This window comes from Panthera tigris, chromosome C1 (genome assembly GCF_018350195.1).
Source record: "Panthera tigris isolate Pti1 chromosome C1, P.tigris_Pti1_mat1.1, whole genome shotgun sequence".
In the NCBI taxonomy this organism is placed as follows: domain Eukaryota; kingdom Metazoa; phylum Chordata; class Mammalia; order Carnivora; family Felidae; genus Panthera; species Panthera tigris.
This window is the reverse complement of record NC_056667.1, coordinates 54,282,585-54,306,764: the sequence shown is the minus strand read 5'-3', so window position 1 is coordinate 54,306,764 and position 24,180 is coordinate 54,282,585. Positions and strand designations below refer to the sequence as shown.

The 24,180-nt window shown below is 41.4% G+C and overlaps 1 protein-coding gene and 1 long non-coding RNA gene across 4 annotated transcripts in view; one reads left to right on the top strand and one right to left on the bottom strand.

The window, feature by feature from the left end:
• PDE4B (phosphodiesterase 4B) overlaps positions 1 to 24,180 on the bottom strand; it is a 434,617-nt gene that overhangs the window by 95,089 nt on the left and 315,348 nt on the right. For 2 of the 3 annotated variants that reach the window (XM_042997497.1, XM_042997498.1), the window contains 3 exons: positions 20,021 to 20,057; positions 19,828 to 19,898; positions 9,167 to 9,219 (listed from right to left, as the gene is read on the bottom strand). In XM_042997497.1, the coding sequence (XP_042853431.1) occupies positions 9,167 to 9,219; positions 19,828 to 19,898; positions 20,021 to 20,057 (161 nt within the window). Of the gene's footprint in view, positions 1 to 3,889; positions 4,060 to 9,166; positions 9,265 to 19,827; positions 19,899 to 20,020; positions 20,058 to 24,180 lie in introns of those variants that run through there. The other variant, XM_042997501.1, reaches the window with a different exon arrangement.
• Positions 2,915 to 9,839, top strand: LOC122241421. The gene is made up of 4 exons (XR_006221555.1): positions 2,915 to 3,054; positions 9,007 to 9,077; positions 9,174 to 9,495; positions 9,681 to 9,839. It is a non-coding gene; the product is annotated as an uncharacterized LOC122241421 (long non-coding RNA).

Below are 24,180 nucleotides of genomic sequence, written 5' to 3'. Positions count from 1 at the left end.
ATACAAAACTCCGAGGGGTGACTTTTGGTACTTGTCAACAGCTCCGGTTGGGAGCAAGTCAAGACAATAAACTAAGAAAAAAGATCCAGTGAGTTCTCTCGCCTGTTCTCTGTTTCAGGGGGACAGTCCCTGCTTTGTTGCTCTTCTCTTGGGTGAAAGACTTCCCTGAAATGCTCCTGGATTCTGAGAATAGCGCTAAAGGCAACTCCATAAAGTGCTGGCCAGCGGATGATCAGAAGCAAGCAAGCAGAATTCACCCTGCCCCCAGGATCATGTGGTCTTGAGGATGCAGGCCGGAGAAAACAGAGAAGTTAGAAGATCCTCTTCCTGCCTCCTTTGTTTCCCAACATCCATGTTCATTCTGCTCTAGGCCAACCCTGACCTCCTTCTTACCTACCTCCTCCCACCCCCGGTAAAGAGAAGAGAAAGGGGTATAGGGGGTACGAGGGGGTCTTCCCATTCTCAGAAGTAACTGAGACAGGGCAGAAGAGTCTTTCCAAAAAGAGTCAAAGCCCTCCCCTAGCTGGACTCTGCCAGGAGGTTTAGTTTTCTCGCCAAAGGGAAGCTCCTGTTGGTGTTCTCTGCTGAACGCCCTGGGCTGAAAAGCCTGTGCCTGTCCAGGTGTGCACCAAGCCCTGAATATTGTATTTAAATACAACTGTAATGAGTGTACAGCTGCAATTAATCGATCTTACAAAGTGAAGTCCTCTCCGGCTTCATTTTAGCAAGAGAAAAGTCTCCGTTAGCTAAGATCCAGTTTATCAGAATCCCAGCTGACCATTCTCTGCAATCTGTTAAGAGAAAGAGCCACTCTCGTATAGTGGCTACCTTCGGCTCCAAATCTATTTCCATATTAGCAGGTTTTTATGGTTTTAAGGGAAACAAATCTTAAACTTCAAAGAAAGCTTGCTTCTAGACTGTATTCCTATAGGAAGGAAGTAGATCGGAACCTTTGAGACAGATCTGAACAAGGCTTTCTGTTTTGGTTCCCTACTTAGGCCAGCAGGCCTGGCCTCTTAGCTGTGACATGCTGACGGCCTGCTATGTGCTCGGTGCTATGGGAAACATGTTGCATTAACATGTTTAATCAAATGATACTACTATTGACACTTGTCAGGAGCTATTCTAAGTGCTTTTTGTATGTTTACACGTTTAATCGTTACAACCAACATACAAGGTATGTAAAATTTCCATCCCAGTTTTGGAGACGGGGCGATTGGGACATGGAGAGGTTAAGTAATTGGTCCCAAGGTCACACACTAATGCAGCTGGGATTCGCAAGGGGCAGCTTGGTTCTGGAGTCTTCACTTTTAACCACTACACACATAGCTTTTGTCATTTAGCCCTCATAGCAATCTTACAAGATAGAATATTAAAATACCCACTTTCCAGACAAGAATGCTGAGTCTTAGAGAAATAATCTGTCTAAAGTATTGACCCAGGGATTCCCAGCCCAATTCAATTCAATATACTAATTGAATACCTGCACAAGCCAGGCACTGTGCTAGGCACCAAGGGTATACAACACAGAGTCACAGGCCAGTCACATTTAGTTGTTTTTTTAAATTGTATTTAACCCTGCCACTTCTTCCTGAAGTAATGGATAATAAAGAGCTTACTTTAAGGGGAGAAAAGTCACACGTAGTCAAGATTAGTCAGGAATGTCAGCATTGTGTAAATGCCCAAGAGCTAGAAGATATTTAGACAAGCCAAATATGAGATTTCTAGTCCTTTCTGATTCAGGCATGAGCATATACTCATTCGTATTTGTTTAGCCCATAAATATTTATTGAGCATTTACTATGTTCTGGGTCACATTTTATAAGTTGGGGATATATAAAAAAAAGGTTAGTACTTGAACTTGGGACAGTCTTAGTTTAAAAGGGAATCAAATCAAATAAATAAATACAGCAGAATATGACATGAACAGCAAATGAGATTTTGAGATAATAATTAAGATAATAACTGAGAGTAATTTTGGATGAGTTGCAGGGAGCACATACAGAAGATGGTACATATGCTGAATCTTGAAGGAAAGAGGATGTACTTTCCAGATGGAAATGGGTAAAAGAATTAGTATTTACTAAGCATGTACTATACATCAGGGTCTGGTTTGAGACTATGTATTTAGTTTAATCCTGACTCCAGAATCCAAGAATCAGCGAGTGGAAAGAAGTTGTTCACCTGACAATGTAAGAGTATCCCTGAGCTGAATATGTGAGTAATATTTTTGGGAAAAGGCAGCCCAGACAGAAGGAGTGTATGTACAAAGGTAGAAAGGCAAGAAGAGCCTGGCATATTTGAAGGATAGTATGTTCAGGGCACCTCAGCCATCAACTGTGCATGAGGGCAGGGGTTAAAGTAAAAGATGAGGACAGAGAAGGAATTAGGAGCAAATTATGGAGGAATTGGTAAGAAGCGGGGATCCACTTAAAGGCAAAGCACAGCCAACTAAGGAAATAATTTAAGACTGGTTTTAGAAGAATAGTTCTAGTACCAGAATGGAGGGTGGGTTGCAGTGAGGGGAAAGAGTGAGGGGAAGGACTGAGGACAATAAACTAAGTGGGAAGACCGCCATCTTGGTTTAGGTATGGGAGGATGAAGCACTGAACTAAGGAAGAGGGGGGTGGGGAAGAAAGGAGGGGGCATGATTACAGAAAAGGCTGCAAGAAGTGGCTGTCTGAGGTGAAGACAGAGATAAAGGATAGATGGTGAAGCCACTATTCAAAGCCAGGAATAGAGAATAAGGAGCAATGGTGGAGGGGGGATGGAGCTGGGCCTCCCGATTTACCTCCCAAGTTACCAGGAGTGGTCAGATGTCTGGCATTTATATGCATACTAACTGATAAGCAAGTAGGGCAGTGCTGGAGTAAGGAAGCATGGGGGGGGGGGTGGGTTGTGAGGGAGACAGGTGCTAAAGCCAACATGATGGATTCAGAGGACCAGACCTGAAGAAAGCTGTCTGCTCTACGTGGCTCCCTGACTCTGAGCCTATGAGGCAGAAGAGTCCAGGTGTGAGGTGAATCTTTGGCTCTGACAACCGGGACTGTCCAGGTAAATAGAGCTGTCAAAAATACCCAGAAGGAGACAGATGTTTCCTGAAGGGCTCTCTCCCACACGCCTGGGAGCTGCATGACCAGGCTTGAGGTAGGCAGCAGCTGGGGTTTGGGAGGACACAGGCACGTGGGCAGCCTCCTGTCTCCTGCGGCGGCTCTGCAGATGAGGCAGCTGAGAGAAGTGAATCTTTCATCCTAGCCTCCTCCTCCACCCTTTGCTCAGGAGCCCCAGCCCGCAGCACGGTGCAGGCTGCATAAAGGTTGATTCATAAATGGACGGCTGTAGCTAGAAGCCGCAAAGAAGTGGCAGAGAGGACAAAACTGAGCGTGCGTGTATATGTGTGTGTGTTCAGAGGAAACTGTTTATTCAGGGAACTATATATCAGACCCAGCCTTACTGGTGGACAATAGTGGTTTGCCCGGACAATTTATGCCACCAAATAAACACCAAGATGGGCTGTGTACAGCTAAAGGTGAGACATGTTTGCAAAAGTTGCGTGCCACCCTTTATTTACGGTCTCAATTATAGGAGATGCTTTCGCACACAAAACACGGAGGCCACAATATCTGGGCATCGCCTGAGCCTACTGTAACCAAAGAGAAAGAAAGGCCGGAACTAAAATGGAAAAGAAAAAAATAAACTGTGTTTGGAGATAGGTCTGCTACAGTATAAACTTTTCCCTTTCTCTGGCTTACTGCTATAGCAAAACCTGATGGTTGTCTTTGTAAAAAACGTGTCTGTATCTAGGTCCCTGGCAGTGATTTGCCTCTGGGAGGGCCAGCAATCTATTTAATGACTCCATTGACGTCAATAGCATAACTGAAATACTTACTAACATGCATGATTCCAACTTTCAGGGGTGGGTGGGTGGATGGTGTTTCTCAGCAGTACAAAAACATGAAGTGGAGTCATCCCGGAACGAACTCAAGTCTTTAGGCCGCAAGTGAGAGATTAGATGTTGCAGGTTTCATTGGTTCCATTTAATACGAAGAAATGGTCACACTAAATTTAGAAATTAATTTTCAACTGGTGAAATAGCCATTAATGGGCAGGGCTTTATTTTTGGCAATGTTTGCTCAAGGGTAACATTTTAACTCTTCACACTTTAGTTGACTTGTCAATGTTTTTGCAACTACCCACACTTAATTTTAGACATATATGAAATAATTGCAGATCAATATAAATAGCTCAATGTTGATGCTCTGGGGGTAAATGTTCAGAAGAGGACTATTTTAGACAAAAGCAGTTCTTATAAAACAACCATCTGGGGAATTATTCCCAGAATTACTGGGGCTTTTCTAGTGCATTTGCCCTATCACTTTGTATGCAGGCTGCTTAAACACTCCAGGTGAGTCATTAAGGCAATTATCCCAATAATTCAGGCCACAGGAGAATCAGAACACTAATGAAAAAATTATCTGACATTTCTATTTTTTTCTTTTTCTTTTCCTTTCTTTTTTTCTCTTCTCCTTTTCTCTCTTTCTCTCTCTCTCCCTCTCTCTCTGTCTCTTTTTTTTTTTTTTTTTTGTTATCCGCCCTCCTCCCCCAATCTCTCCTTTATCATGTGTGGCCACAGCCTTTGGTAACACAATTGATTTTATTCGTATTTGTCCCTAAGTGTTGTAATCCTGTTCCAGAGTTCTTGCTTAATGTAGAAACCAAGCAAATGTCCTGCTTATGCCAGGCTTCATTTCCAGTCATCTGACACAGGCCGGCTCTCAGGCCACTGCTGTGGTTCTCAGAGAGAGAGCCCTTTACTCGAGCACACACAGTTGGTCTCTCATCCTAAGCCCTGGCAGCCCTGGCAAAGAATGAGAACTCAATCAATGTCATGACTTTTTGAAATTCTTAGAATCCAAGACAACTCTCTGAGCCCCTTGTCCACTCCTCAAGCAGACCCTGCATCTGGCACACCCCCATGAACCTTCCAGGGGATATTTACAACCAAGCACAGATATGGGAGGAACTCATACTGAGAAATAGGCTTCTTAGCAGAAGTACCCTTCTTCTGTTTTATCAACTGGTAAAGACTCATTTCCTCCCCCAGAATGGCCTGGACACATAATAGAAGAAAGGGATTCCCATGAGCACTGAAAAAAATTAATTAAGTCTGTTTTTCACTTAGGCCAACCTATTTCAGACATACCAGAAAGTCCTGTAATATCACATCTTATTTCTCCACATACAGGCATTTCTTGAAAAACATCTAATTGGCTGGTGTTGAAAACCACCATCAACCAGGGCTATGGAGACCCAGGCTGGGAAAGGCTCTGGGTCTGCAGCAGTCTGGCTTGAAGTCCTCAGGCAATTTTCTAGTCATGCTGTCATTTCCAAAGACCCATGGGTCTGGGGGGGGGGGTTGTTCTTCATATCATCTGATCTATTATATTGGCAATGCTCTTACTCAACATGTTTATTGCTAAATTTTAGAAGATTAATATAGAATATCCCACCTTACACATCAATTTGACTGCTAAAATGTTGTATATATGATATATATTAAAGGTCAAGTCACATTTATATGAATCGGAGGTGCTGGCCATTAAAAGGAATACTTGCCTAATCCTTTTATAAAGCAAAGAGTCATTTGGTAAAGGCAGTGAACACTTGATGATTTATCCTTTCAGGGAATTCTTTCCACGACATATCTGTACTCACTATTGAAATGCATGCAAAGCCAAGGGATAGGATGGTTGGAAAAAGTGAGACAATTATCCTACACACACATGCACACACACACTCACCCACCCACTCATGCACATGCATACACACACACACACACACACACACACACACACATTGATTTTCCTCAATTATCTGATTTTTTCAGTTGAAATAGTTTTGAGGCCTGAAATCCTGAAAATTACTTCCAGTTTCCATGTTGAATGTGTACAGATGATAGAACCCTGCTTTGTTTTGGGGTGCTCTTTCTTCTATTTTTTCTCCCTTTCTGTTCCAATCCTCATGCATCATGTAGAAAAGCCTAGAATTCCTGCTTGTGAAAAAGTAAAACATGATAAAAATTAAGATGTTTGCCTGACTTTATAGCATTAGCATTTTCAACACCCCCAGCAGGATTTAGTGCATCTTTCTCCTTAAATCGGGAGTATATCATTTCTATGCTACTATACTTTCTGGATTTTAAATTCTCAATACTTTACCAAATGCCAACTTTTTGTATTTAACTCTTTTTGTCAAAACCTGTATGACCACACAAATATATATGTACATATATATACTGTTACAAAGTGTGTTTCAAAACCTTTTTAATTCCAGTGGAATAACTGATGTTTTTTAATAGTAAAAAAAAAAAACCACAGTTAAATATTTTTCATACTCATAGAGATGAAAATATTGATTCATAACTAAAATTTAATTTATGAACATTTTTTCTTAAAGTAAACCCCACATACTTATGCAATACTGACCACATCAAGATTTACTGTCTTCCTAGTAGGTGAAAATAGCTATGTTAATGAGTTTTGAACAATCAGGGGATGAATAAGGCACAGCGCCTGACTTCAAAGTGCTCCATTGCAGGAGATCCATAAGCCATGAATTAGAACACAATCTAGAATGGAATTGTTGCCATAGTGCAAAAAAAAAAAATAATAATAAATAATAAAAAAATAAAAAAAAATAAAAAAAAATTAAAAAAGGAGCAATTACACTGATTTAAAAAAAAATACTGGGATGTCTTTGCAGAGGAGGGAAATTCGTGTTGCACCATGAGAACTGAAAAGAATGACCTTGTTTCGACAGTGAAAATAAAGGTATAGAAGACTAAGTGATTTGCTTTTATGTCCCCCATGAATAATTTCAGTCAGTGATCAATTTGTAAGACCCAATGCACCAATTTAGCCACAAGTCCTGACAATTGTCTTTTTGAAATGAATTGCATTTCCTTCATTTAGATGCATGGAAAAAAAAAAACCTCTTAAAAGTATTTGGCTTTTTCTCTTTCTCTCTCTGTCTCTTTCTCTCTCTCTCTTATACCTTGCTCTTTGTACAAGAATAGTCAGGATTTCCTAACAAATTAGATTGCTGCTAAATCTGTTTAAATGATCGTGGGTTTCTTGTATCTTTTATCTTAGATCTCAATTGAAATACATGAGCCCAACTTGAGTTGATGATAAATGAAAACCTGATCTTATTATCATGAAAAATCATCTTTGAAAGCACTGCTTCAGCCTTCAATGCGGTTTGCTTGGAGCCACTTACTTTTCATTCCCTTTTAAACTTTCTATTTAAACACACCTCTTTGTCACACGCTGATAAATATTAAAATACCAGGAAAAATCTGCCTGACTTATTTAAGCTGATAATAAGAACAAAACACAGGATGTGTGTATCCTCCTTCCTCTTCTGACTGGGCTTAAGCGTTAAGGAGATTTTGAAACCTATAATTACGTAATAATTGGTATCGCTACATTCTCTTCCCGATGAAAAGCCAGAATTTTTGTAGTTTGCCACAAAGACAGACAAAAACAAATTGCCTAAGTGGTATTGTTATTTCTTTGCTCCATTGTTTTAAAGAATTTAGCCAAAGAATCTCTAGTTGCCGAGCTGTAGTCACTGTGCCAAAAATCACAAAATGATCTTTCCAGCAACATCTCTAGCTAATGAGCTAATTTATAGAGCCATAAATATCACAGATTCTCTGAATGTGTGTCAGTATTTATTACAAAAAAAAAAGAAAACAGTTTAAATATTCGAATTGCTGTCAAAGGCTTTGGAGCGAATTTGGCGAACAGAAATGTGAGCAAAGGTGTCTCACTGGTAGGCTAATATGATGAAATGATAAAGGAGTTTCAAAACCACCTCCTTTGATCACCGACTATGTAACACCAGTTATATGGTACAACCCTCTATGGAGTTTCCTTTTATCAAACTTCTAAAGGAAACGGTACATCAGCACAGCAGGTTTTTGAAGCCCCTGGACAGAGCACTATTTTCTTCTCTCCATTTCATACCATGGGGGTCTACAGGCAAATTTACTTTTACTTAATATCTTCCTTTCACTTTTATTCTTGTTCTCAGTCTTTTTCTAATAAAAATAGGTTTAAAGGTGTGTACTATAAATACTTTAGAAGCCAAGGAGTCAATGGAACCTATGTTTTTGTTCCTTTCTTTAGAAGGTGGGCTTCTGTATTATGTCCGTTATTCACGTGGCTGTGATGCCAGCCAGAGAACACTACATGCAAGGAAGGAAGATGGTTAAGTATAAAGCAAAGGGAATACCGAAGCTGGAAACAGAGAAGTGTACCAGGCAGTGCTGTTTGGTGTCAGGCAATCTCAATAGAGCTCAACTTATTCGTTTCTCCTGTGGTTTTTACTCAGGCCTACCGCTACGCTAGTGGGGGTAGATTCAAGGGGGAAACTCCATTTTGGACTTGGAAACAATGCCACATAACAGGTTGCATCTTTTGTCACATACAGTTTATGTTCAATCCATCTCCCTGGTGTTCCTTCAGGGTAGCCCCTCCCCTACATAGCTTTCAACTCTGCATGTAAAGCATATGCACAGCACTGAAAGATGAGAGGTTAGGTTTCTTAAACACACACACACACACACACACACACACACACACACATATCTGAGGAACAAAGTTGGATGACCTCCAAGGGAAATGATTTGTGACCTGGAACAGCCTTTGGTTTCACACCTGGAAAGGATGTAGACTCAAGTGGGACCTATAGTTGACGCTAAGAGGAAAACCACTAATATGCTCTGTGGGGCCAACCAGGGGGCCCCTGACGGTCTTTGAAGTTAGCTCTCCTGAGCACACCGGGGCCAGCAAGCTGAGGTCGCTTTGCAGTGTCAATCCAGCTCTGCCTTCTGTCTCTCTCCTGGGGTGCAGCAATACCACACATCCATCGCACCCTGAAAACCTAGGCCTGCACATGATGGGACAATTGTTTAATACTGCTTTTCATTTGGTTTTACAGGGAAAGAAGTAAAACTCTACTATGTCTTTGAAAAAAGTCATCGAGAGACTTTGGAGGACCCTGATATGCAAGTAAGTGCCATCATTCTAAAACAGCTGCTGAACAAATGACACGTGTTATGATTCTGAAACACGGACTTAGGCCTCATGACGGTGCTTACCTTGCAGGTTTACTCTGGAGACAGGTGGCTGACTAGCAGCAGCTGGGGACCTCCTGTGGAGACAGAAAAGAAGGCCTGAGTCTTTGTATCACTATCACCCCCATGTTCCCCTCCCCCCCACACCCCCACACCTCACCCCAGCCCATGATCACTGAGGAGTTTCCCAGGTCATAATGAGCTATCAAATGACATCATGCTGTCTCCGGAAGGCAGGCTCCTGTAACACTGGTGGATGACTGCAATCCTCTGACATCCAGATGGCCCGGAATTTCCCCACGCACAGCCTCCTGGATGCTCCAACTCTTCGGGAAGGAAGTCGTTTACTCCAGGTCCCTAACCAGCCCCTCTGTTTTAGGTTTCACAGTTCCAAAAGGCCCTCAGACAATAGGCTTGCTCAGGAATAACACCAAATGTCAGAGTGGATCCCAATTCCTTTGGTAGTGTGGTAGAAAGTTATGCCAGACAAAGGGGTCCTGAGAGACCAATCAGTCTGGGCCTCCCTTTTGCGCTTCAGGAAACTGAGACCCAGAGACGTGAAGTCAGTCGCCAAAAGACACAGAACAGGAATCCAGGTTGCTTAACATAAGGAGTGGTCTTTCACAGAGGAACGGGCATTATTCTACATTGTAACAAGCCTGCTGATATTAAGAGTCCAATAAAAGTAGCAAACAAACTTGTGCTCCAGGAGTACTGGGGCTCCTCCTTTTCTTTTTTGTTTTTCTTCCTTGTTTATTTCTCAACCCTACCGCCCAATTTTGCTGGTCTTACCAACCTTTTCATGCTTTGCAGAACTTCTACCCAGTGCATTACAGAAGAGCCTGCCCAAATAGTATAGAGCAGTAGCCCTCACACTTTAGGGTCATCAGAAATCACCTAGAGGGCTTACCAAGACCCCCACTGAACCCAACCCCCAGGGTCTTTGAGCAAACTGCCCTGGGATGAGCTGGAGAGTGTGCATTTCTAAAAGATCACTCATGGTGCTGATGCTGCCAGTCTGGGGGGCCCATTTTCAGAACTGTTAGAATAGAGGGCTGTCTGGCCCACTAAAGAGCAATAGCATATTAGCAACAAGCAAGGGACTGAGACTCTAGGCCAGTCAGTGGTTCTCAAGCATAGATGAGCAATGTTCTCACTTGGGGAGCTATTAAAAATATGATTCCCTTTCCCATCCCTGGAGAGTCTATTTCAGCATATCTGGGATGAGGCCTGAGAATCTGTATTTTTTACATAAATCTATGAATTCTGATCTACAACCAAGTTTGGGGAAGAAGCCAAATTATAAATGACAGAGAATAGCCTGCAAAGATGTTGTTAAGAAAGGGTCTCTCCACTGGTATGGCCACAAGTTTTCTTTCTAGGTTCTTAAGAGCACCAGATCCATCCGTGATCTATTAGGGGTCATCTAGCTTCCAGGTAGCATACGTGACGTGACAGCTGCAGAGTCTAATGGGAAGGATTCATGTTTACCAAACATTTACTAGCTAGGTCATTCTAGGCAAGGTACTTTTAAACCCTCTGTGTCATTGCCATCCAATGATTACTTTTTTTCGGCTAGACATCATGCTACGTACTTCTTAGCTTCCACTGAGAATACAATCATCTCATTTTAAGGATAAGAAAACTGAAGCAGAGTAGTTAAGAGGTTAAGAAATATGCTGGAGCATACATGGTTTGTAATTGACATGGTTGAGATTCAATGCTGTCTTTCTGAATCCAAAGCGCATTCTCTTTCCACTATTTCATCTGCTGATAACACCTGCAGTAATACTGAGGGCTGTTTTTCAGGAAAAGTAAGAGATAAAATTCCAAACTCCTTAGCTGAGCATTCAAAGTCCTCTGCTCTTTGGCCTCAACATACTTTTCCCAGCTTATCTGTCAGAATTCCTCCCTGACATTTCATCTCAAACCATTGACTGGCTGTTGGATCTCACGTATCTTGTACTTCTCCTTAGCAGCACTTTAAAATTGTAATTAAAACAGGCAGTAATTAGTGTTCAGTATAGAGCTCCTTAGTTTAAATATAAAATTTATGCAGGCAGGGAACAACTTGTTTACTACAGGATCTCTGGAACCCAGGACGGCCCTTCATATGCTAAGCTCTCAGCAAATACTTACTGAAACAAAGAATGAAAAAAGGAAGGAAGGAAGGAAGGAAGGAAGGAAGGAAGGAAGGAAGGAAAGAAGGAAGGAAGGGAGGGAGGGAGGAAGAGAGGCAGGGAGGGAAGGAGGAACGAAGGGAGGCAGGGGGAGAGGGAGGGGGGGGAGGGAGGAAGGAAGGAAGGAAGGAAGGAAGGAAAGAAGGAAGGAAAGAAGGAAGGAAGGAAAGAAGGAAGGAAGGAAGGAAGGAAGGAAGGAAGGAAGGAAGGAAGGAACTTGTACTTTGACAAGGCCAGACTTGATCGCCTATTTTTCCTTGAACAGGTCCTATTCCTTTCTTGATATTGCTCAGGCTATTCCTCTGAAAAGGAAACTCTCCCACACAAATTCACACATGTAAATATCACCTACCTTTCTATGATATTGTAATTTATGATAAGAAATACATATCTATGCTTGTTTATTTATTTATCTATCTATCTATTTATTTATTTATTTATTTATTTATTTATTTATTTATTTATTTTAGAGAGAGAGTGTGCGTGCAAGTGGGAGAGGAGCAGAGGGAGAATGAGAATCTTAATCTCCACACTGAGGAGAGAGAATCTTTTTTTTTTTTTTTTTTTTTTTTTGAGGAGAGAGAATCTTAAGCATCTTAAGCAGGCTCCACACTCACCATGGAACATGCCTCAGGGCTCAGTCCCAGAACTGTGAGATCATGCCCTGAGCTGAAATCAAGAGTCGAACACTCAACCAACTGAGCTACCTAGGCGCTGCTGCAAGAAATCTGTATTTGATCTTTGTCTTCATTCCTATTACCAGATCCTAAAACTCTAAGAATTTTGTAAGTGAAGAGAGATATAAAAAGTGTCCTGTGTTATGTTAATGAGGAGACTTATGGAAAGTCTCTAGGTAACCTAAGGATGGGGGCTAATTGCCAGGGAAACCAACCACATGATTAGAGGGTTGACACTTTCAGCCCTCCTCAGACCTCTGGGGAGACAAGAGGAGCTGGAGACTGAGTTCAGTCACCAGCGGCCAATGATTTAATCAATCGTGGCTATGTAATGAAGCCTCCATAAAAACCCAAAAGGACCAGGTTTGGAGTGTTTCCTTGCATTCCAGGTTGGTGAATGCAAGGAGACTGGGGAAAGGGGCACCTTCCAAGAAATGGAAGACTTGTTGCCCTTTCCCACATACCTTGCCCTATGCCTCTCTTCCATTTGGCTCTTACTGAATTATATCCTTTTATAATAAACCAATATTCTAGTAGGGAAAATTTTTCTCTGAGTTCTGTGAGCCAGTCTAGCAAACTGGCTAGAGGGGTCATGGGAACCTCTGATCTGTAGTTGGTGGGTCAGAGGTACAGGTAGCAAACTGGACTTGCAACCAGTGTCTGAAGTGGTGAGTCGTCTTACAGGACTGAGCCCTCAACCTGTGGGATCTGATGCTATCTCCAAGTAGACAGGTCAGAATTGAATTGAACTGCAAGACACTCAGCTGATGTTAAGGAAAAATTGCTTGGATGTGTGGGGAAAAAAATCCACACATTGGAATCGGTGTCAGAATCAAAACTTCAAAGGTCAAATGCCATCTTCTGCGAAGGATGTCATCATGTTAGCTAAAATTGACCCCTCTTCTAATATCCCATGGTGCCTTGTTTGTACCTTTAAGGTTATTTCCTCATGTTACAACTCATATGGGCACATATTATCCCCACCACAAATCTGTGACCCATTGAGGGGAGGATTCAGTGCTGACTCCTTTCCATATAGCCTCTGTAGGACCCACCAACCTGCCACACAAATAGTGGGAACTCCATAAATATTGGTGAACTGTCAATTGAATGAACCGTTGATGTAAAAATCATCTGAGGAGCCAAATACCATGAGAATGTTTTATCTGGTTTCCTTTTCTACAAAACCTTTTATCTGGTTTTGGTTCTACATACTACCCACAGTTGCACAAACACAGCATACACTTGTGTCACTGGGCCTTTGCATATGTTTTGCTCAGCTTTATATGCTTTTCCTTCTTTTTCAGTGGCAAACTCCTTCCCCTGTACTAGGAATCCCCTCAGGTATCACTTCCTCAGCTAAGCCTTCCCCAGTGGGAGTAGTCACTGTCTATGCTACCTACGGTTTGCTACATTTGCCCCATCGTGACGCTGTTCAGACTGTATCTCACTTCCTATTTTCTTGTCTATCTCACCTGCAAGAGATTTAAGCAAAGACTGAATCTCATTCATCTTTGTCACCTTGGAATTGGCAAAATATTTGCTATGATATAGGTATTCAATATGTATTCATTGGATTAATAACATGTCTTTAATGATTTCACTTTGCCTATCTTCCTGAGTTCCAAGGGTGGCTTTTGTGAAAGAAGACATAGAACTAGGAGACCCTAAATGTTTGGGGATCTCTTTCTTTTTTAGTTTTTCTAATTCTTATTCATTTTTGAGAGACAGAGAGAGATAGAGTGTGAGTGGGGGAGAGGCAGAGAGAGGGGGAGACACAGAATCCGAAGCAGGCTCTAGGCTCTGAGCTGTCAGCACAGAGCCCGATGCGGGGCTCAAACCCACACACCATGAGATCATGACCTGAGCTGAAATCAGATGCTCAACCAACTGAGCCACCCAGTCACCCCAGGAATCTTTGCTTTCTTAACAGTTAGGCTACTCACGGCACCCAATTCTCCCAATGTCTTCTTGAAAATGACATAAATTATATAAATTCCCTTGTCCCAGGAGTTCATTTTGAAAATAAAGCTCTTATTTAGAGTTGTTAATCCAGATAAGCATCTGTGTGTGCAAGCTTTGCAAAGGCAAGAACCATGTTTATTTCGTTTACCACTTATTCCCAAGATCCGGTATAATGAAGAGGCTCAACACAAACTAAACGAGTGAATGACTTCTGGAAGCTGCATTATTACTTACAGGGCATGAGAGTGCCAATTAGAAAACCGTCATGAGTGCCAGAAGAAAATGCCATTGGTCGCCCAGTTTCCAGTGGTTCCTAACTTATAGAAGAATCCTAAGTTATGTGCCTGGATTAAAGATGGTGATATTAATAGGGAGGATAATTTGGCCACAGCAGTTAATAATATTTTACAGCCCTGAATAGTACAGTGGAGAAAGAACTGGACTATGAATCAGAAGACAGGAATCCTAATCCTGGCTCTGGCACCTTCTAAATATATAGCCCTCGGCAACTCACTGAACCTCTCAGTTTCTTCCTCACTTGGGGAAGGCAGGAGGCAAATAACATTTACTGCTAATTTACAGTGTGCCAGCTCCTGTGTGAGGGTTTTACATATATTTCCTCACTTACTCTGAGGAAATTTGGCTGGGTTCTTTCCCCTCTGAATGCTCAAGATTTTATTATTCTCAGCTAATTTAAATCCCATGCCAAAGGACATAAAGCAATGAAAGATATACAATGAAAACAAAATTAAATGGCTATTAATTCTTTCTCAAAGATTACATACATGTTGATTGAATTATGCCTTGGAAGAATGTTGATACAGAGATGTTACATGATTTCCTGATAGCCACTGGTGATTTCTGTGATGTTAGTGACACAGTTGAATGATGGGGAACACCGTTTTGCTTCTAGCTGCTATATTCCCTGGTTATCAGACTGACGAATGGTGGGCATTCTCATTCATGTGATTTCTCCATCAGCTGAAGCCAGTAAATGCTTTAGGGATGCTTATCTGAATTAACAGCTCTAAATGAAAGCCATATTTGCAAAATTAACTCCTGGGACTAAAGAAATAATAGCTTTTAATTTGAAGCCAAGAAATACAGGCCCAATCAAGCATCTCTCAATGGAACATTTCACGGAAGTGCAAGGAAATCACCTCAACAGAAACTGAGATTTTCACCCTTTGGGTGGTAAAGCTCAGTCAGACAATGAACTATTTTTCAGTAGAGCAAAGAGCCAAAAGATAAAGGAAATCTTGACTTAAGAGAAGTATAGTTCTAAGTGGGAGTTCCTTTTTATATAATAAACCACACTATCCAGATGTCTCAAGAAAACCATTCCAAGGACAGAATTCTTGCTTAAATGTTACATTTAAGCCAAGGAGTGGCACCCTGGAACCCAAGGCAAATGTCCCAGAAAGCCACTTATGAGTTCCATGGATCTTGTAGTTTCAGTTGTTAAGATAAGTGACTATGTGGGGGAAATGCTGTCAGTATGGTGGATCCATTCCTGGCAGGTACTGTTGTCCTCAGTTTTCTTTATTTGAGGGTACTGACTATCTAGGAATACAATGGGTTCATTAAGTGAACCCCCTAAGCGGCTTCATTTGTAGCTAAAACACATCATTGAGTTCTCAGCCTCCCAGGGAAGCTCTAATAGAACATATGCCCTGCCTTGAACTTCTGTTACGTGGTGTTGGTTTCAAGAAAATGCTTGGGTGGGGGTGCCTGGGTGGCTCAGTCGGTTAAACATCTGACTCTTGATCTCAGCTCAGGTCTTGATCTCCGGGTCGTGAGCTGGAGCCCTGTGTTGGGCTCTGTGCTGGGTGTGGAGCCTACTTAAAAGAGAAAAGGAAAGGAAAGGAAAGGAAAGGAAAGGAAAGGAAAGGAAAGGAAAGGAAAGGAGAGGAGAGGAGAGGAGAGGAGAGGAGAGGAGAGGAGAGGAGAGGAGAGGAGAGGAGAGGAGAGGGGAGGAGACAAGAGGGGAGAGGAGGGGAGGGGAGAGGAGAGGAGAAGAGAGGAGAAGAGAGGAGAAGAGAGGAGAAGAGAGAAAAGAGAAGAGAGGAGAAGAGAGGAGAAGAGAGGAGAAGAGAAGGGAAGAGAAGGGAAGAGAAGAGAAGAGAAGAGAAGAGAAGAGAAGAGAAGAGAAGAGAAGAGAAGAGAAGGGAAGGGAAGGGAAGGGAAGGGAAGGGAAGGGAAGGGAAGGGAAGGGAAGGGAAGGCAAGACAAGACAAGACAAGACAAGACAAGACAAGACAAGACAAGACAAGACAAGACAAAAGAAAATGCTTGGAATCAATTAGGATCAACTCTACAAATGTGGGTGGGGATGGATCTGAGAAAGATCATCAGACACAACTATCCTACTGACAGAGATTTATTCTGTTTGGTGAGTGTGGTTTGGTTTGGACCAAAGGTGATGCAAAGGGCCATGATTTGGAGAGTGGTCCTCAGCCACAGTGTGAGAATGGACTCTGGGTCAGCTCTGTATATAGCAGTTATGGTCTTAGGGTCCTCTAGTTCTTGAAGGTTTATGTGGCTCAAAACCCTCAAGGCTGTGGAAAGACCTGATTCCCAAGGAAGTAGCTTCAGCTGACATAGCCTATTAATCAGCACAGTTAGGCTGAATGTTCCCATACTTACAGAAAAAGAATATCCAAGTTTCTTGCTAACAAATGGTAACTGAAAACAACCCCCACTCTCGCCCTGGAGCTATGCAGTGCAGTGACCTTGAGTCCCGCTAAACCACAGAAGCCTTTGAAATGTATCCTTATTAATCTTTCCTCTCCAGTTCCCACCTCCATCATCTCTGTCCAGGGCTTCACTCCTAATATCTTAATTCCTGAAAACACTCCTAGTTCATGTCTCTGCCTTCGGGCTCTCTGACCTTCATCTATTCCCTAAGTTCTGCCTAAATGACTGTTAAAAATATTCAGCGATTTCTTCCCATAACCAAGAAAACGTATTTAGTGTAGTGAATGCAAAAATGTGAGGTAACAGAAATAGAATATATTGGTCTCTGCCCCCAATTCCTGGCACAGAGCTGCTAAAACTCTTATAATTTCCTAAGTGATTAGAGCAACAGGAACATCTGTGTTCCAATGACATGACTCTAGGTAAGCTCCTGGGAGGGGATGGTCACCAGAAAGACCAAGCCGGGATTAGGGGCTTGAAATTTTCAGCCCTACCTCTCACCCTCCAGAGAGGGGAAAAGGGCTAAAACCAGAGTTATCATTGACCATGTGTATGTGATGAAGACTGCATAAAATGCCAGTAGCACAGGGTTCAGAGAGCTTCCAGGCTGGCAAACATATTTACCCTGAGAGGGTGATGCCCCCCATTTCCACAGGGACAGAAGCTCCTGTGTTTGGGACCCTCTCAGATCTCATGCTATGTTTTTCTTATCTGGCTGTTCATCTGTGTCCTTTATCATGTCTCTTAATCAACTGGTAAAGGTAAGTATTTCTCTGAGTTCTGTGAGCCACTCTGGCAAATTCTTTGAACCTGAGGAGGGACTCCTTGGAACCTCTGATCTGTAGGAAGTAAGTCAGAAGCACCTGAGCTGTGACTGACATCTGAAGTGGGAAGCAGCCTTGTGGGACTGAGCCTTTAATCTGGGATCTGACGGGATCTCCAGGTAGATAGTGTCAGAATGGAGTTAAATTGTAGGACACCCAGCTGGTGTTGGAGATTTGCTTGTTGTTGGGGGGGCGGGGGTGGAACCTCCACATATTTGGTGACCAGAGTATCAGAAATAAAGTGATTTCTCAGTAGTAAAGAAGACTCACAGGGAAGAAAAACACAGGAAGAACTGGGTTTTTCCCTACACAGGAAAGACAACAACTGTTTTTCCTTATAAAGAATGCTGCAGTGAGAGTCAGGATGCCAGGTTTCAAGTCTGACTCTGTTCTTCACCAGAACTGGTGTCTTCTTGTGCAAGTCATTTAATCTCCCTAAGCTTTGTCTCCTTGTCTACAGAGTCAGAGGCAACAATACCTGTCATAAACAGCACTTATGATGATTATCACTGAGATAATGGATGTGAAAACTCTGAAGTGTTACACTGCCTGGATTCAGCAAGAGAAATGTAGCTATCAATTATAATAGCTCACATTTATGGAGCACCTATGATGTGCTAGGTGCCATTATAAATGTTCTACACATGTCAACTCATTTAATTCTCAGAGCAACCTTATTTTATAGATTGGGAAACTGAGATATAGAGAAATTGTGCCCAAGTCACATAGTTGTCAAGTGGTAGGATTGGGTATGAGGCCAATATGTATGGCCCCAGAGGTCATATTCTGCAAAGAAAAAAAAATGTGGGGAAAAGGGAGGGATCCCTTCTGACAATATAATTTTCCAAATAATCTATGGTCTTTTTCCAACAATTATTTATTTGGACATTTATACATGGGATGCATATTTATGGAGCAAATACTATGTGTCAGGCATTTTGCTAAATCTTAGAAATTCAAGGAAAAGTAAGTGTAATTCTGGAAGGACCTCAAGGGACACACAATCTAGTGGTGGGCAGAGACCCATGAACAGTGTGATAAGGTTGGGAGAGTGCTCTGGGACCACTGAGGGGCACTCAGCCAGGCTTGGTGGGGTCAGGGGAAGCATACTGGTGACAGTGATAGTACAGATGAGCTATAAAAGACAAGTAGGATTTAGCTAGGCAATCACTGGCCGGTAGAGAGAGACTTTTGAGGAAGAGAGAACAGTAAATCCACAATTAGGATGGAAAATAGAACATGCAGGGAGCAACCAGACCATAGTCATTGGAATGTGATCCCATGTGGCCAGAGACTTGGTCTGATTGTTCACCACCAGATGCTCTGGCACTTCCTATTCAAATGGCAGCCCTGAAAGGGCAGAAAACTTGTCTGTTTGGGTCACTATTATATCACCAGTTCCTGGTAAAAGGTAGTGCTCAATAAATATTTGTCAAAAACATACATGTATGCATGGAGGCATAGCACGTGCCAATAAATACTTCTTGGGTGAGTTATTTAATAGGTGAACAAACAGGGATACACCTGCAAAAGAGGCTGGGCAAGTCTCTAGCTTTCATGTCTACTCCATCAAATATAAACCCAATCAACTATCAATCAAACTAACTTGAGTTGGATCATGAAGTACCTTGGGTGTCATTCCACAATTGTTGATTCTAGGACCTTCTGAGCCCTGTGATGATCTTTTAAAATGCTGGATAGTAACCTGCATAATACTTAGATTCATAGATTGAAATGGTTTTGGAGGAGAAAGTTATGCAGGAATATCAAGTTCAAACCCTTCATTATAAAGATGAGGAGACCAAGGTTCAGCAATAAACTGACCAAGGTTATATAGCTATTTGGGGGCACAGAAGACAATCCCACTCTTATTCATCAAGTTGCATGAACCTATTTATATATTATCAAAAACAAAAGGCAACTTGGACTTGAATATTTTGGTACCTTTAATCTTGAATCTGAATTTCTGAATTCATTAATAGATATTCCAAAAGAAATTTAATAGAATTTACATCTGTTATGGATAAGTATTCATACTTCCCAAAGCAGTAAGTATAAATGTCAAAAAAATCCTCATCTCCACCTTTCATTTGTTGAACTCTTACTGTCTACTAAGTGTAAAGGGCACAAAGATTAAGAAGATCCAGACTAATTCTCACATCTTACCAGTTCTAAAATACTATGATGTTCCATCCTATTTTCAAATTTCATCATGTATCCTAACTTAGTTTGGAGGGCTAATTTCCATGCAATGTTTTTTTTTCCTTTTTTTTTTTTTTTTAGTGCTGTTCAATGTTTTTGCCTTTATGGAAGGCATAACTCCACAAAAAGTCCATGCTTACTTGTTGGATGCTCCATGAAGGTTTGTCAGTACAGTAAAATTGTTTCTCACACTTCGCAAGCTGGCAAGGACCTATAAGGACAATGATCAGGATGGTTAGGAACAAAAGGAGATGAATGGGCAGGTTCAGAGGCCACACATAGAAACTACCCAGAGAGACAGGGAGAGCAAGCCAGGGCCAGCAGGATACATACCTGGGCAAAAGGTGTTACAATCAAGTCATCGCCATGTCTGGTGAAAAGAGAGAAAAGAAACATTTAAAAGTGCCTTTGAATTATAACACATAAGCTGTAATATTAAACTTGATCAGTGTTAGCAACACAAGTGTTACGTAAGTCCATCTACCTGGGTATAAGGCAGGACTTATCTAGGCATAAATGGGGACCTTAGGGACTTGAAAGAAAAAAAATACCTAGGTTTATGGCTCCTGGGCTTACAGGGACACATGAAAGCACTTGCAAATAAGCATATATCCTCAGGGTACATTCCCATTTAATAGCAGACCCACAGTACTGTAATTCAAAGCGACTTGGTTGCCAGAGGTAGGAAATTCAAAGGGAAGGCTGCTCACCAGCACACACAGAGTTGGAAAAAATGGCACAACAGCCTGGATAAAGGTTAACTTTGGATTTCCTGGCTTTTGCTGATTTGAGCCACAGCCTTAATGCCATTTAAACACAGATTTCTGTCTGGGAATCCCATTACTTTTTGTTTCTAATATAACTTTTTTTCTTAAAGTACCCAAGGAAAATCTTTTAATGGGAGTGTACAGGATGAACCTACCATTACCATATCATTGTTGCTCACTTTGTCCCAAAGATCTGATTAAGCTCTACCTAGTTATGTAAATCTGTACTTAGGAAGAGTCTAAAGCATATTTTCAGAAATGCACTCTCTCTCTAGCACAAGCTTTGATTAATTTGCTTAAGTCCACATTCAGCAAGTTCTTCATAAAGTCATTAGAAGACACATTGTCATTAGTTGTAGACACAAAATCAGGCCAATCTGTTATCACAGTGTGAATCCTAACAGCTGTGCAGAAGTTGGTTGACAATGAGCTTCCTTCAATGTCTGATCTCTGTCCTCATAATCCTCATACAAACATGGCACCTTATTTGTTAATAACGTGAATGCAACCAATGACTATTAAGCACCAGCCGCGTATCAGAAATTCTATGAGGCCTAAAGATGCAGAGTTGAACAACACATACATCCATGTGGGCCTTTTCTCCAACATGGGCTTTTACTTTGGGATCTTATTTAACATAATACTTTGCTTTCTACTGTTGTCTTTGGCTAGAAGTCCCCCTTCAAGTCATTCTAGTCAAGTTCTTATGCATCTACTTTGTACAGTGACTACAAAAAGAATACTGACAACAGAGAACATTCTTTGCATGGTTACCATATGTTACACCCTGTGCTAAGCACTTTATGTACATAATCTCATTTAATTCTTGTAACAAGGCTTGAGGCAGGTACTCTTTGTTTAATTTAATTTTTAATTTAAATTTTTTTTTTAAAAATTTTTTTTCAACGTTTTTAATTTATTTTTGGGACAGAGAGAGACAGAGCATGAACGGGGGAGGGGCAGAGAGAGAGGGAGACACAGAATCGGAAACAGGCTCCAGGCTCCGAGCCATCAGCCCAGAGCCTGACGCGGGGCTTGAACTCACGGACCGCGAGATCGTGACCTGGCTGAAGTCGGACGCTTAACCGACTGCGCCACCCAGGCGCCCCTTAATTTTTTATTTTAGAGAGAGAGAGCTAGTGCATGAGCAGGAGAGTGGGGTAGGGGAAGAGAGACAGAGAAAGAGATTGAGAATCTTAAGCAGGCTCCGTGCTTAGTGCAGAGCTGTCGTGGGACTCAATCCCATGACCCTGGGATCATGATATGAGCCTAAATCAAGGTTCAGATGCTCAACTAACTATGCCACCCAGGTGCCCTGAGGCAGGTACTCTCAATGTTCCCATTTTGAAGATGATATCAAGGCTTGGAGAGGTTAAGCCACTGCTTAACTAACACATAGTAATTGGAGTAGCTAAGAAAGTTTGATTCCAAAAGATCTGTGCTTTTAACTATTATGTTACCTATTTTATGATGATCCTACATAGCTGACAGATTGAATTAAACAGAATCCATGACCTCTTCAAATTAAAACACAGCAGGGGAGACAGAAATAGATAAATACAGAATGAGAACTATAAACATGTAATGGGGAAACTTAATGGGGTGCAAAGGAGAGGTAATAATTACAGTTCAGAGGAAGTAGGACAGGCTTGATCAAATGAGTGGTTTTGAGACACACTTTGAAGGGCAGGCTTTAAAAAGCATGGATGGTAGATGTCACCAAGGAGGGAAATATCAGGAACAGCGGTATTAAAATGGGAAAGTACTGAACACATTTACTGAGATTCTTGGTGACTGTTTGAGCAGAGTTGAGCACATTTACTACAGACATATTTGGAGGATAAGGTTAGAAGGTCCCCACCCATCTTATGGATGGTATGGACCACAGTTGTGGAGGCGGTGCTTGACTCAGAAGGAAGAAAGGAGCTAGTGAAGGTTTTTAGTGAGATAGGCAAACAGAAAAGTCCTTTAGAAAGTAAAAATGCTGTAGACACCAAGAGATGGATTGGTGAGAGGACCAAGTCAGGAAGAATAGCTAGGGGGATATTGCAGTCATTCAAATGAGAAGAAATGGGTGAGGCAGAGGAAGAAACAGGGAAAGACAATCTGAAGAGACCCTAAGTGTCTTACCAAGGACTCAGAGTTTAATTGGATAAGGGGTCATAAAGAAATACTATTTTCCATTTAAAAAATGGTAGGTGGGAAAATAGTGAAGTCATGAGCAGAAATGGGAAAGTACGGAGAAGCTGGGGGAAGAGATATGTCACTTTCTCACATGCTGAATTGTAAGATCCTCATTGATATCCCAAGGGAGACACCAAGCAGGAGGATTAAAATACGGGAATTAGAGCTATACATTTCAGAGTTACCTACAACCATGGGGAAAGTTACAATGGCAGGGCGGCTTCTGGAGTGGGGAAATATAGAAAGAGGGAGCCCAAGGAAGAACTTCAGGGTTCTTGGAGTGAAGCCAAAGGAAACAGAAGAAAGAGTTAAAAGAGGATCAGTTGTGATAAATGCAGGGTGGTGAACTGTAACAAGAACTGCCCCTTCCCAAGCCATTTTCTTGAGATGAACTTTACGTGGGTGAAATATCTTGCTATTTGTTCAGATTTCTGCTGTGAAGTTCACATTGTTCATAAGGCATTGGGGTGAGTTGGGAATAAGGTAATGGAGTTAAGAGCTAAGTAGGTCATCCAAAGCTCCTGGATTTCTGGAGTCTAAATACCCAATACAAGCTAAATATATAAACAAATCTCATACATATGAAGCACCTAAAGCTGATGAATTATTGTATGAATGGGAAGTTACTACAATGGTACAAAGTAATAATTAAAGGGAGGTAAGCATTATGAAACTTTTGTAGTTCAGGAAAGCAGAAAATTCGGAAGCAAGAGATGGACTTCCAGATCCATAGCATTGGTTCTCTGAAAGGATTTGAACAGTAAAAGCTAATGATATACGTCAGATAATACCTGCTAGAGGAAAGGATCAGACAATTTACAGATCATTTATAGCCAGTATAGGAAAGAAACAAAACAAAATTCCTATCTGAGTACAGCCAGATTATTTATGAAATGATTTCAAAATTTTAAATCATAATCTTACATATTAATAATTAGAATAAGATGGCATGGAGAAAATAAAACACTTGATTAATTATGAAAACTGATGTACTTAGTTTTCCAAACTGCTAGAGAGGGCAATGCCAGATATTCAGAACCATGGCATGAGCAACATCTAGTGACAAACCCAGCACATTACAGTTTTGTAGAATAATCAGTGATGAGAGCTCCGTGGGTCTTTGAATGAGAGTAGGTCTGCATTGAACAATGAAATGGTTTTCTAAAAAGCAAAAATGCTACTTTCTTCTGGTATACCCTCTGGACTCTATTAATTTTGTCTTTCTCAGTTTCATACCTACATATAGTATTTTACTTATACTTTTCTTGTAACACTGATTTTAGTCTGTCTTATAGACAGACTTATACTATTGTAGTCAAGAGCACAGATTTGGAAGCGAGACAACATTGGTTTGTTTCTGAGTTTCACAATTACTAACTATGAGGCATTAGGCAACCTCTCTAAGCCCCAGTTTCTTTATCTGTAAAGTGGGGTGTTGTAAGAATTAAGTGAGTTATTATTCATGTACAACTCTTACAACAATGCTTGGCACATAAAAGCATTTACTCATTTATAGTTATTCTTATTAGTAGTAGGTATCAT